Here is a 13549-nt window from a genome sequence, read left to right as displayed (position 1 = left end):
TAAATATCAGTTTTGGAATAAAACATAGATGCTTGCATATAGTTTGTTTGTGAACTAGCCCTTTTTCAAGAAATCTTGCTCAGCAGTTAGCTTCTTTCCTTCTTCTTTTTTTTGCAATGGTAAGCTATGCCCCAACCCTGGAACTGATATGCTAATTTTGATAACCATATTGAGGTATATGAAATTGGAAGGAGTCGCCCTCTATCAGACATCTCAAAGTACAGGAACCAAGATTATTATCACTTGCCCTTTTCCTCCCTTTGACTTTTAAAATCTTTAGACAATGTGGGGCAGTTCCTGTTTGAGTCTGATATGAGGTGATAACCTGAGTTCTGAAAGAGCAAATAAGCACATTGGTTAAGTGAATGGCTAGCAAACTGGAGTCTCTACTAATAGACATGTTTCACTTAATGAATTGCAAGCCTACATTATTGAGAAATATGCTTATCCATTTTGTCTAGAGCTTTTTGGTCATTAGAAATGCATCTATACATTTCCATGATTCCTAACATTGAGCAAGCATCCCATTTTCATTTGTGTTTTTTTTCTTTTTAAAAGGTATTATGTGGACTATTATGTATTGTAAGAGTATTTTTATTCCCCCCCCCAACTTGATTCCTAGTTTAAAGATATATATGTAGTACAATAATAACCTTTGAAATTAAAAGCTTATGGGTATCTCTGAAGTCTTGTCTTCAGAGGAGCTATTTGCATCGAAGAGCATGTAGATGTGCTTTTATTGACCTGTGTCCCAGTCTGTAGGCTTGTTTCACTTAAGATGAAGCGGTAGGAGTGGGGGGAAGAGCTTGTATGCTGCTTTAAATCACACATCCATGAAGGAAGAGTGGTCATTTAGCCAGACAGCATGCTCTCTTAGGAAGTTTATCACCATTCCATTTCTTCTCTGTTGAGGGTGAGGGACTGTTCAGATGGGAGCTGGCAGGATGGGCCTCCTTCTCCACTGTCTGGGAACAGTGCCTATAGCAGAGGTGTCAAACATGCGGCCCCAGGCCCCCGGGAGGCTCCTATGAGGCCCTCAGGCAACTTGCTCTCATCTGCTTCCTTCTCCCTCTCTTGCTTCCTTCTGCATCACAACTTGCTTTGCCAGGCTTGCTCAATCACACAGGAGTTAAAGAGGAAAGCCTCTGTTTTCTCCATTGACTGAGGCTGCTCCCTTGGGGGAGAAGGGGGGGGGGGGAGTGAGAGCTTGCTTTGCCAGGCTCTCTCAATTGCACAGCAGAGCTCCTGTGCCAAGCCTCTCTTCTATTGACTGAGGCTCCTTCCACTCCTGGTACCCTGAGGAAGGAAGGAAAGAGTCAGAGCTTCCTTTGCCCTTTTCCCTGGATCCCAAGGGAGAGATACAAAGAAAACACTGTAAAAACAAACGAGTGCTAATATTTTAAGCATGTTTTATTTTAAGGGGGTTTTTGGGTCCTTTGTAAAGTTGATATCTCTGCTACTTGCTATTAAATTTTATGACACATATGGCTCAGCTCAACAAAGTGTCATTTATGTCACTTCTGACCCTCATAACAAATGAGTTTGACACCCTTGGTCTATAGTCTGACCTATCATGTTAGGAATGTATACATCTAGTTAATCTAAATCACAGTTTATCTGCTTTTTAAATTTTGAAGAAGTTTGTAAACGTCATAGAGACATGCAGAAGTTTAACAAGATCAGAATGTAAATCTATATAGTTCTTATTAGGTTATGTTTACAGAGGAAGATGTGAAATTCTACCTCGCAGAACTGGCTCTTGCTTTGGATCATCTGCACAGCTTGGGGATTGTATACAGGGACCTGAAGCCAGAAAAGTAAAGTAAAATGTATTTTATCCACTACTATAGTACTACATTTAAGTTGGTTTTCGTTTTTCATACTACCGATGTACGATTCTATGGAAGCTTAGCTTTATTTTATAGTTTGCTCCTGTAGAAAGAAATGTTGGTTTCCATTTTTGATACTACCAAAATACAATTCTGTGGAAGCCTTATTTTGTAGTACACTCGTGTGTAAAGTTTTATTATCTAAGCCAATTTATTTCAAAGGGTCTTATGCCAGCTCTAGATTTGGAAATACTTGGAGATTTTACTAGTGGAACCTGGGGAGGGCAAGTTTTGGGGAGGGGCAGAGCTCTTTTTCTAGCAGGAGCTCCTCTGCATATTAGGCGATGCTCCCTGATGTAGCCAATCCTCCAGGAGCTTAGAGGACTCTTCGTACAGAACCTACTGTAAACTCCAGGAGAATTGGCTACATCGGGGCCATTGCCTAGAAAAAGAGCCCTGGGGAGGGGTAATTATCATATGGCATTATGTGTAGAAAAGCCAGGAGATCCAAAGATTGACTGGTAGCCCAAAGTTCCAGCATTATGCACAACTAGGTGGCAAGCGAGGGTTTTTTTTAAGGCAAAAGTTTCAGAAGTGGATTGCTGTTGCCTGCCTCTGCTTCACACCCCTGGTATTCCTTGGAGGTCACCCTTCAAAATACTAGCCAAGGCTGACCTTGCTTCGCTTCCAAGATCTAATGGGATTGGGCTAGCCTGAGCTATCCAGGTCAGGATGGAGGGGAGGGATCTCAGCAGGATATAATGCATTGGTGTCTACACTCGAAAGCACGCATTTTTCTCTAGGAAACTGCTTTTGGTCATCTGGACATCAGTTATAACAGCAGGAGATCTCCAGGTGCCACCTAGATGTTAGCAGTCGTGCCTTAGACTAAAATAACTACAGGATCACATTGTTATGTGCTGATGGCAAATCTTGTATCAAGTCAAGTTCAAGAACCTTTAATGGCATAAGTTGCGTAGTTTTTATTCTCCCCCCCCCCCCCTTTTTATTCTGAAACTGCTCTAGTTCTAAATGTCTAGTGCTCCTTCTCTTTTTTGCTGTTAGGATACATAGAATGCCTGTTAGGATTTTATTATGGTATTTAGTATTTCTGAGTCTTAAACTGCAGCTTTTAGTTCATTTTATTAGAAGAGTGCACTCATTTCAGTTTTGCAGTCTCATATTTCTTACTGTATTAGTGTTGTAAGCTGTTTTGTGAACTTTAAGTTGAAAGTGCAGAATATAAATGTGGTGTTTTACTATTAACTTTTCTAATATAAGAACCTTACAACAAATCATTTCTTTCCACACAAATCTCATTCAGTAATCTTGATATGAAATTAATTTATTAAAATGGTCTGACAAAATACTGCTGTTGCATTTATTATATGTATTGGTGAATGTGAATTTTAATTTTCAGCATTTTGCTTGATGAAGCAGGACATATCAAGTTAACAGGTGAGTGGAATTTATTAGCATGGTATATTCCAGTATTAGTGGGTATACATAATCTATTTGCTTTTAATAGCAGAAAGTTTCTGCAAGATACTTTAATCTGTGGTTTCATGTATGGAGTTTTTCCAAATAGATTTTTTTATATTACTGAAAATTGGAGTTTGGCCAAGATATTTTGCTCACTTGGCAGAAATGTGGCCTCCTTCTAGGCAGCCTAAAGACTTTTCAAAGTTTCCTTCTCTTTAGTTAACCATTTCTTATGTATCATTGTGGTAAATACCACGCACAGCATACTCTTTCATTAAAACAGTACATCGAGCAGCTTTCTTCTGCAAAAGCAGATATTTATTAAGGAAAAGTATTTTAAACACCTTGTATACAGCCATTCTGCCATTGCACTTGACAGATGGATTTCTAGGAGCAAAATGTAAATGTAGCGAAAAATGTAGCATTTCCTAACTATATGCGTGTGGCTTTTTGGTAAAAGCCCCAAAATATGAGAGTTCCTTTATTGATTTATTGATCACCTCAACTCCTGTAGTCAAATTCCCTTCTGAGGCTGTCAGCAACTAGCATGGCTTAGTCTAAAATTATGATGGAATCTGATTATAGTGTTTTTATTCAGTGGAATTTAGGGGACTAGGATAGGCAATAAACTGACCATCTAGCTGGAACCATTGACAGGTGACTCAGTTCTAATTGGCATGCTTTGTTCAAATGGCTAATGACATTGGTCTTCTAGATATTTGTTTATCTTTAAAATGTGTGAGCCACTTTGCTCGTCTATTAGTCACCACAAAACAGCAATAAACAGGCATATAATTAAGTGGCAGAAATCAAGTAGTGAAAAACACAGTAGCCATAAAACTTTGCAAAAATAAACAAAATGTGAAAAGTGCAATGTAGTGGTTAAATTGTGGGACTCGAATCTGGAAGACCCAAGACCTCATCTCCATGCCATGGGTGACCTGGTCAGTCGCATGCTGGTCAGTCAGTCAGCTACAGGGTTGTTGTGAAGGAAAAAATGGAGATGAGGAGAACAATGTAAGCTGCTTTGGATCCCCATTGGGATAAAAGGTGGGATATCAATGAAGTAAATAGATAAAACAAAATTTTAAAACTTTTCAGATAGAGAATGCTTAGTGAAGGTGTAGCATTTCACAATCCATTACATAAAGATTCATCCTGGTTACACAAGGAGAGTTCCCACATGTGTTGAACTTGGAAGCTTCCTTGAGCTGTTAAACATTTTGGACATTGTCCAAAATAACCTCTGCCTGTGTCAAGGTGTGACCCATCAGTGATGATTATAAAACATCAATCTTCTTCGTGGTCTCTGTGCTTCACACTCATGGGATAGAGTGCCTGCGCCGATCCCCGAATCGGTACCTAAAAAGCCCAGGATTTTTTCGCGCTTGGCACCAAAGGGCATGTGTAGGCATCCCAGTGTGCATGCTCGCCGGCGCCAGCACGAAGATCCCACCAGTTCCTTTCTGACCGCTGCGCTGAGAGGATCTTCTTTCGTGTCCCTGGTTGGTAAAGTAATCTTAGGATTGCCTTTCTTGTTGTATATAGCCTGTTTGTTATTTTCTTAGTGTAGTTAGTTAGATAGTTAGTGTTGTAAAAAAAAAATTGTTGGACTTGCCCTTCGGGGCCCAGTTTTCCCCTGTTTTTCCCCTCAGATACTTTCCTGGGTGGGTTTTTTCCTTGGCGTCTGTGGAAAGACGGGCTTTTTTTAAGAGGTGCCACTCCTGTGGGAAGAAGATTGCCCCCCCCAAACAGCCATTCCCTCTGTCTCCTTTGTTTGGGCGAGGGACATCATGTGGATTCTTGCTCGCACTGTTGAGTTTTTTCAAACAAACTCACAAGAATCGAGCGGCGAAGCTTTCGGCTGCGTTGGTTGAGTCGGCACTTTGTCCTCAAAAGATGGCATCGGGCTCGTTGGTACCGATGGGAGAGGTCGCGGCTCTGACGGTCACATCGGCCTATACATCGCTGATCAGGACCGAGATGCCAGTCGAGTGCGGACGTTCCACAAAACGACCTTCTGAAGGGTCAGTGCACACCCCAGCTAAGAAGCATCGGGATGACTCGGGGACCCAATCATCCGCACCGAAGAAGGTGAAATCTAAGGAGAAGCTGAAGAAGAGATCGTCCCGCACTCCTTCCCCTTCTCATAACGCTTCGACATCGATGTTGACCGCTCCATCGAGGAAGATCTTGGTGTCCCCACATCGTAGCCCTTCGGTGTCGAGAGGTAGTGCTTTGCAGCAGTTGCATCTATTGGCATCGGAGCAAGAGATCGACCTCACTCAGCGCTCCCATTCTTCGGGGTCGAGGAGTCGCAGTGAGAGCGACTCTCTTGGAGGTGGAGGTGTCAGCACCGATGGAGCCGTTGGCACTGCTGGATCAGGCAAGAGGTTGGAGAGAGCTGGAACTGACCACCGTAGCTTGCCGCTTCCCACCACTTTCACCGTGGGAGCAGTGCCAGTGGCCTCCCTACGCCTATCCATACCCGTACCAGTGGTACTCCCCTCGGGAGTTTGCAGACTGGGACCAGCAATCTGAGGCATCCCATATGTCAAGGCTTTCCCAGCATTCTAGGCGGCGTCCCGTGGCATCGATGTCCATCCTGCCCGAAAGACGCGGCATGGTGGTGGAGGAAGTCCAGCCTAGGTCGTCGGTGTCAATCCGGTCACCTGTCAGAGAGTCAACGCCGGTGCTCTCGGAACATTCTTTGAGGAGAGAGTCTTCATCGTCGGACTCGGAGGTTGGTATCGACGATCCAGACAGGGCTTTGGAACCTTCGCCAGTATCTCATACCGCTGAGGATCTTCCCATTTCACCCTCGGAGGATCTAAAGTCGTATGGTGACCAGGTGAAGAGGATGGCACTCTCCCTCTCTCTCCCAGTGACACAACCGCAACCCGTTGTAGACGACACCGTATTCGACATCATTCAGTGGGATACGTCTACAGCGGTTGCCCTGCCTGTTATGAAGGTCATCTTACAGGTGGTGAAGGAGGCCTGGGCGAAGCCTGCTTCTACACCTGTGTCATCAAGAAAGTTGGATCACATGTACCGCGTCCAAGAGGCCGGTGCTGAATTTCTCTTCATGCATCCAAAGCCCAATTCGGTGATCGTATCCTCCTCGTCAAAGGCCCGCAAGACTCATTCCTCTCCACCAGACAAGGAGGGAAAGAAGCTGGACAAAGTTGGGAGGAAGTTTTACTCTGCTGGGGCGCTGGGAGTAAAGGTATCTGTGACAGAATTGGAAGGGTTAATAGAAAAGCTAAGGACTCAGGGAGTCTGAGTCATGTGATCTGAGGGTGGGGGCCAGAGTGCTTGGAACTCTCAGGATGAGTGAGTGACAGATAACGGCTGGAGAGTCAACTGTCAGCAACGGTCAGTGTGAGACAGTTGAAGTGGGCAGTATATGGTCAGCAGGAGAGCTGAAGAGAGAGCTGATACAGAGAGCTGTGTAGAGACTTCTGGTGAAGTGAAGCTCGCTGTTAGCTCTGCGGAGACAGCCAGGTGGTTGAGAGTGACAATCGAATGTCACAGTGAAAGACCTGAGTGGTCACAGAAATATTTACACTACTCTTAAGAACTAACAAGGTTGCTGAGGGGGAGATGTGGGTCTGAGGGAGTCAGGAGGGCTGGGAGCAGACACACCAGTCGACTCAAGAGACCAGACACATAAAGCCCAAGAGGCCAACCTAATTAGAGTTTGGAGAGTGAAGAATATAAGAACTGTGGACCCTGAGATACCTCTGTATTGTAAAGCCTGAACTGTTTAGCAGCTGTTATTCATCCAAGATACAAAATAGCCTATGTAAATACATCCCTTCTCCCCAGCTGAAGACTGTATAAATAAAAATCTGTGGTTAACTGTTAAGTTCTCTGGTGCCTGAGTATTTGGAATCAGCAGCAAATCAGCAGTGGCCTCCTACATGCATAGTTATCCATCTATCTGAAAATAAAAGAGAACCCCGAGGAGACTAGAAATCCTTATTATACCCACCCCCTTTACTCAGTAGTCGTGAGGTAAAACCAGAAGGAAGAAATAAAGTCGGCAGGAGGGGCTGGGGTCGCCATAAGTCGCCTTAAGTGGTGCAGGGCGGTCATAGTATCTAACTATGCTGCGTGCATGGCTAGATACCAATTCTCAGTGTGGGAACAACTTACCCCCCTCTTGTCTTCCCTGAGTGAGGAGAAGAGGTCTGCTGCAAAGGAGATGCAGAAGGAAGGCTTTGCTGTAGCCAAACAACAACTGGCTGCAGCAAAGCATATGGTGGACGTCTCAGCAAGAACCAACACTTCTGCTGTCTGCCTCCACCGCCACTCCTGGCTCAGGTCCACAGCCCTCCAGCAAGACACCAGGGCCTTTGTTGAAGATCTGCTCTTCAAGGGTGAAGGCCTCTTCAGCTCGACTACCGACAATGCGCTCCAGGAAATGGATAAAAGCATAAAAACTTCCAGGAACCTGGGTGTCCCAGCGCCTTCCAGAGCTGCGAAACCAAAACAGTGGAACAAACCTTGGTCAAAGAAGCCATATCAAAAGTTCTCCCCAGAACAGCAGTGGAGACCTTGCTCTGCCCAACCTGAGAGTAGGTCCCCATACAGGGGGAACAATAGAAACCACTTCCTGGTTCCAAAGCGGGACAGGGGTTTGAGACCAATCATGGACCTTTGGAATCTGAACAAGTTTATTCTGTACCAGAAGTTCAGAATGTCCACTCTGCAAACAATTCTTCCCCTCATCAACCAAGGGGACTGGATGGCAATGCTGGACCTCAAGGATGCCTACTTCCACGTCAGCATCCATCCTGCGTTCAGACGTTTCCTTCGGTTTGCAGTAGGTTCTCAACACTTCAGTTCAAGGCCCTTCTGTTCGGCCTGTCCACTGTACCTCGGGTGTTCACGAAGATGATGAGCGTTGTGGCTGCCCACCCCCGGCTTCAAGGGATAGTCATCTTTCCATACATCAATGATTGGCTGCTTGTGGTGAAGTCGAAGGAAAGTTTGTCAAACCATATTGCCACCACTCTTCATCTTCTTCACACCTTGGGTCTGCAGGTCAGTTTGGAGAAATCACACCTTACTCCATCATGGACAGTTCAGTTCATAGGGGCTTTGCTGGATATGAACCTTCATCACGCTTTCCTGCCTCAGCAGAGAGCGATGGACATTATCAACCTTGTCAAACTTCTGCAGAGTCGAAAGTGGGGCATGGCGCAGCAGCTGCAGCGGATGCTGGGGCTGATGGCGGCAACTACAAGCATGCTGATCTTTGCGAAGCTGAGGATGAGAGGCCTACAACTTTGGTTTCTTCGTCAGTTTCAACCATTAAGGGACTCACCTCGAAAGAGGTTTGTAATTCCACCTGTGACACTTCAAACACTGCAGTGGTGGAAATCAAAGGACAACATTTGTCAGGGAGCTCCCTTCCACCTACCTGTACCAACAGTGACGATCACAACAGATGCATCTTTATGGGGTTGGGAGGCCCACCTGGACGCTCTGTGTGTGGGGGGCCCTTGGCCTTTGAAATTGACTCACTGCCATATAAATTACCTGGAACTGCTGGCAGTTCATTTTGCTCTTCGATCCTTCCGCCCCATGGTGGCGGGGAAGGTTGTTGCTCTGCTTACAGACCATATCACTGCCCTGTGTTACATCAACAGACAGGGAGGGACAGTTTCTCGACGGCTCTGTGCATTGGCATTGGAACTGTGGTCGGAGTGCCTGGACCACGACATCTTTATGAAGGCTGCACATCTCCCAGGGGTGCTCAACCTACAAGCAGACTCCCTCAGCAGGGGTGCGGCTTCCCCGCATGAGTGGGAGATACAGTGGCGCTTTCTTCAACCCATGTTTCAGCTCGGGGGGTATCCAGAGGGGTTCTTTGCCACAGCTGAGAACCAGAAGTGTCCGCTGTTCTGCTCCAGAGGGGGCTCAGATCCAGAGTCGTTGGAAGATGGTCTGCTGTTCCCGTCGGAAGGTCGGTTCCTATATCTGTTCCCACCTCTGCCACTATCGACAAGGGTGGTCAACAAGATCACAAGAGAGAGACCATGCTGCATCCTGGTGACTCTGTGGTGGCCTCGGCAGAACTGGTTCCTGATCTTGCTCCAACTGGCGAGGGGGGTCTTCTACCAGTTTCCAGTGGAACCAGATCTTCTGTCAGCTCAGGACGGTCATGTATTCCATCACAACGTTCCCCACCTGAAGCTGATAGCGTGGTTCATAGACCCTGTGAGTTCTCCAGCAGAGTCCAACACGTTTTCCTGAATAGCAGGAAGCAGTCTACCCGCGCTTCTTATGATAGGAAGTGGCGGAGGTTTCTTCAGTTTTTAGTTGATCTTACAGTTTCGCCCCATAGGGCGAAACCACCAAATGTCTCTTAACTCTCAATTGCTTTTCAATATAGTCTTGAAACTTCTTCCATTCATCTTTAAATTAAATAACTGCCGGTTATTTTTGAGTTTTTGTTATCTCTGGTGGATGCTGGCCTTGTTTTTTCCTCCATTAAAGTTTATCTGCCGGCAATATCTGCATTCCATGAACCAGTGGAGGGGCATTCAGTTTTTGCACACCCTCATTCTAAGAGATTTTTGAAGGGTTTGCTTAGGCTTCATCCTCCTTCGAGATCACCCTGACAGTTGTGGGATTTGACTCTAGTGTTGGACAGGATGACTCGGCGTCCTTTTGAGCCGATGGCCACTTGCTCATTACAACTCCTATCTTGGAAGACTGCTTTTTTGGTAGCCATCACATCAGCACACCGTGCAGGGGAACTCACAGCTATGCATTGTGACTACCCATATTTAGCCTTTCAGGAGTCTGGAGTGTCCTTAACGCCTGATATTTCCTTTCTCCCCAAGGTGGTTTCTCAGTTCCACCTTAACTTAGAAGTTTGGTTGCCCACGTTTTATCCTACACCTTCCTTGGATGAGGAACGTAGGCTGCATGCTTTAGATGTTAAGCGTGTCTTATTGTTTTATTTGAGTCGCTCCAAGAGTTTTCGTAAGGACCAGCATCTTTTTGTTTCTTATGCTGCTCGTAAGTTAGGTTCCAGAACCTCGTCTCAGTGGCTTTCAAAATGGCTCACTGAGACTATTAAACTGTGTTATTTGTTGGCTAAGAAGCCGTTACCTGGGCCTATTTGCGGACACTCTACAAGAGCGATGGTGATGTCGGTGGCATTCCTGAAAGGCGTTTCCCTGACGGACCTTTGCAAGGTTGCCACCTGGTCCTCTCCGCATGCCTTTATGAAGCACTATGTGCTGGACGTGCATGCTCAACAGAGGACTCGTCTGGGAGCTGCAGTGCTGCAAGCTGTTTCTTCTGGTTGACCGTCTTCCCGCCTCCAGGTATGTCTTGCTTGCTAATCTCCCATGAGTGTGAAGCACAGAGACCACGAAGAAGATAGACAGGTTGCTTACCTGTAACTGTAGATCTTCGAGTGGTCATCTGTGCATTCACACTACCCGCCCTCCTTCCCCACTGCTGATGGTCTCCCTCCAGTAGGGGCTTCCAGCGGTTAGGAAGGAACCAGCGGGATCCTTGTGCTGGTGCCGGCAAGCATGCGCACTGGGATGCCTGCACATGCCCGTTGGTGCCGAGTGCAAAAAAATCCCGGGCTTTTTAGGTACCGATTCGGGGATCGGCACAGGCGCTCTATCCCATGAGTGTGAATGCACAGATGACCACTCGAAGATCTACAGTTACAGGTAAGCAACCTGTCTTTTTCCTATCAAATGCGGTAGCCTAGGAAATTAAGGCTGAAATGCCTGCTGTTTTCCTTTGTTAGAGGTGAGGCTTTATAGGATGATAAAACTTTTAGTGCATCCTAAAACACACAATGCTAAAACATTATTCACGCAAACATCCCTGAAAGTGTCACTTTTTAAACAGTGCTCTTTCTGTGTGTATGTGCAGTTCGTCTTTTACCATTCCATCTTACCCACTGAAGCTCAGTGTCAGATGTTGGGTTTTTTTAAAACAAATTTCCTGTTGCTGGTGTAGTTAGATATACTATGGCTATGTTTACTTGCTCCAGAAGAACAAAGTTCAAGTCCAGTGGCACCTTTAAGACCAGTAGTTTTATTCAAACGATGAGCTTTCATGTGCACGAAAACCAGGGGTGGAATTCTAGCAGTAGCTTCTTTGCATATCAGGCCACACCCCCCTAATGTAGCCAATCCTCCAAGAGCTTGCAAGGCTTTTGTAAGCTCTTGGAGGATTGGCTGTATCAGGGCTGTGTGGCCTAATATGGAAAGGAGTTCCTGCTAGAATTCCACCCCTGACGAAAGCTGATACCTTGAATAAAATATTTTTGGTCTTGAGGTGCCACTGGACTCAGACTTTGTTCTACTGTTTCAGACCAGCAAGACTGTCCATTTGGATCTACTTGCTCCGTAGTGAGAGGAAGCAGTACACTGTTGTTTGGGCCTTGGTTTGCCAGCCATTTCTTCTGTGTTTTTTTCTACTGATTTTAGTGGCACTTGTGTGGGAGCCTTGGATAAGCACCATGAAATAATATGATGGATGATGCTATTCAGTGATATGTAGATTATATTCAGTTTAGATGTAATGGCAAATCTTGATTTGACATTGTAGGGAATGGGCTATGGCTGAGTGCATGGTTGCTTTTGTAGGCGAAAGATCCCAGGTCCAATCCCCAGCATTTCCAGTTAAAAGGATCAGGGAATAGGTGATATGAGAGAACCTCTGTCAGTCAGAGTAGGACCATACTGACCTGAATCAATCCACTGGTCAGGTGTGAGGCAGCATCATGCATTCACATGTGAGTCTTGAGTTTCTGCACTCCAGTTTTCTTTCCACATTCTGGTTCTTGGCAAAACATATTTTGCTTTTCTGATAGAACCAGGCATACTGTGGTTTGATTGTGATTTTCATTTCCAGTTTATGCATACTGTGTTTGGCAATGGATTCATTTAATTTTTGCAACTTGTGTTGCAAATCATACTACTTGTATTTTGATGATTTGTTCAGGTGTTAAAGAACCTCCCAGATGGAAGCTTCTCTCTCTTAATTGCACACCTTTCATGCTAAAATGGAAGTGCAGGAAGCAGTTTCTGGAAAGAAGTTAACAAAATAGATCAGCATTTGGGGCATCCTGGTCCCCTTCCTACCACATTTCCTTGGTTGGATGTTTGGATCGATGGGGTTCTTCATATGTGTGTTTTGGCCTTTGTCAGGTCTGTTATATTCACAGACACCACTTCGTGTTCCAATCTGGGTAAAGACTTTTAGATTAATTTTGTGCACTCAAGAAAGTTCAAATTATAAGCATACCCAGCTCGTTGAGATTTCAATATTTGCAGATTACCAAGGAAGCATTCAGTTTTTAAAGACTGGGGTGAGGTGGGGCAAGACCTGCTTTATTTGGCAGGCTGTGTCAGAAGGTCCAACTAGTATGTCTAGAAGTGGATGTCAGGGTTGGGAGCCAAAACATTTGAAAAGTGCAGATGAAGCAATCTGTCTTGATTAGCAAGCAGTCCTCAGATTCTCCTTTTCAGCTTTACTTTAAGGGCAATAAATGAAAAAGTGGTCATAGAAGTGATTTTTGGCAACTTTGTGTACCTATAGTGAAAAGGCAGGTATCCTGCTGAGCTTGCTTAGCTTTCAGGGCTAGATGTGAACTGGTGTAGATACATAGTGGCATGTAGCTGAAGAAACTTCTCACACAGTTCTATTGAGTTCATCTAGTTCAAGACCAAAATCAGTGGGCTTAGGCTGGAGTACCTGTATATAGAATATGTTTCATGTGTTGAGCTTGTATCTGTATGTTTCACTTCTTATTTCAGAGACTGATGAGTGAGTGCATTCATCTGCTTTTCTTGCGTTAACCAAATTTATTAAATTTTGTCATATTCTGAAATGCATTTTGAATAATAAAAAGAAAAGAAAAAGCAACAATTCAATCCTTATCAATACATTACACATTTTTTTCTCACTTCCCCCACCTCTTTTCTTTGACCTCTGTCAATACTTCAAGCTATAGAAAAAAACAAAACAATTAAGGTATCATCCATTTTAGAATCTTGCACTATAAAACTTAACATATAATCTAATAACATATCTATATCACTATTTATAATTCGGTTTTCTAGCTTTCCTTCAGGACATTGTTAACGCATCCTAAACTTATTTATCTCAATATACTAAATCATATCACCTTAACCTTTTAGTTCACCCATAGTATTACACTTATCTTTCATCTATTATCACACCAA

At 44.6% G+C, this 13549-nt stretch overlaps 1 protein-coding gene across 4 annotated transcripts in view; it reads left to right on the top strand.

Moving 5' to 3' along the window:
- Positions 1 to 13549, top strand: part of RPS6KA6 (ribosomal protein S6 kinase A6) — a 59286-nt gene that overhangs the window by 17859 nt on the left and 27878 nt on the right. For 3 of the 4 annotated variants that reach the window (XM_060249395.1, XM_060249393.1, XM_060249396.1), the window contains 2 exons: positions 1711 to 1817; positions 3250 to 3287. In XM_060249395.1, coding sequence (XP_060105378.1) covers positions 1711 to 1817; positions 3250 to 3287 — 145 coding nt within the window. Of the gene's footprint in view, positions 1 to 1700; positions 1818 to 3249; positions 3288 to 13549 lie in introns of all 4 variants that reach the window. The other variant, XM_060249397.1, reaches the window with a different exon arrangement.

Source organism: Heteronotia binoei, chromosome 11 (genome assembly GCF_032191835.1).
Source record: "Heteronotia binoei isolate CCM8104 ecotype False Entrance Well chromosome 11, APGP_CSIRO_Hbin_v1, whole genome shotgun sequence".
Taxonomy (NCBI): Eukaryota; Metazoa; Chordata; class Lepidosauria; order Squamata; family Gekkonidae; genus Heteronotia; species Heteronotia binoei.
This window is presented reverse-complemented; position numbering and strand designations above follow the sequence as displayed.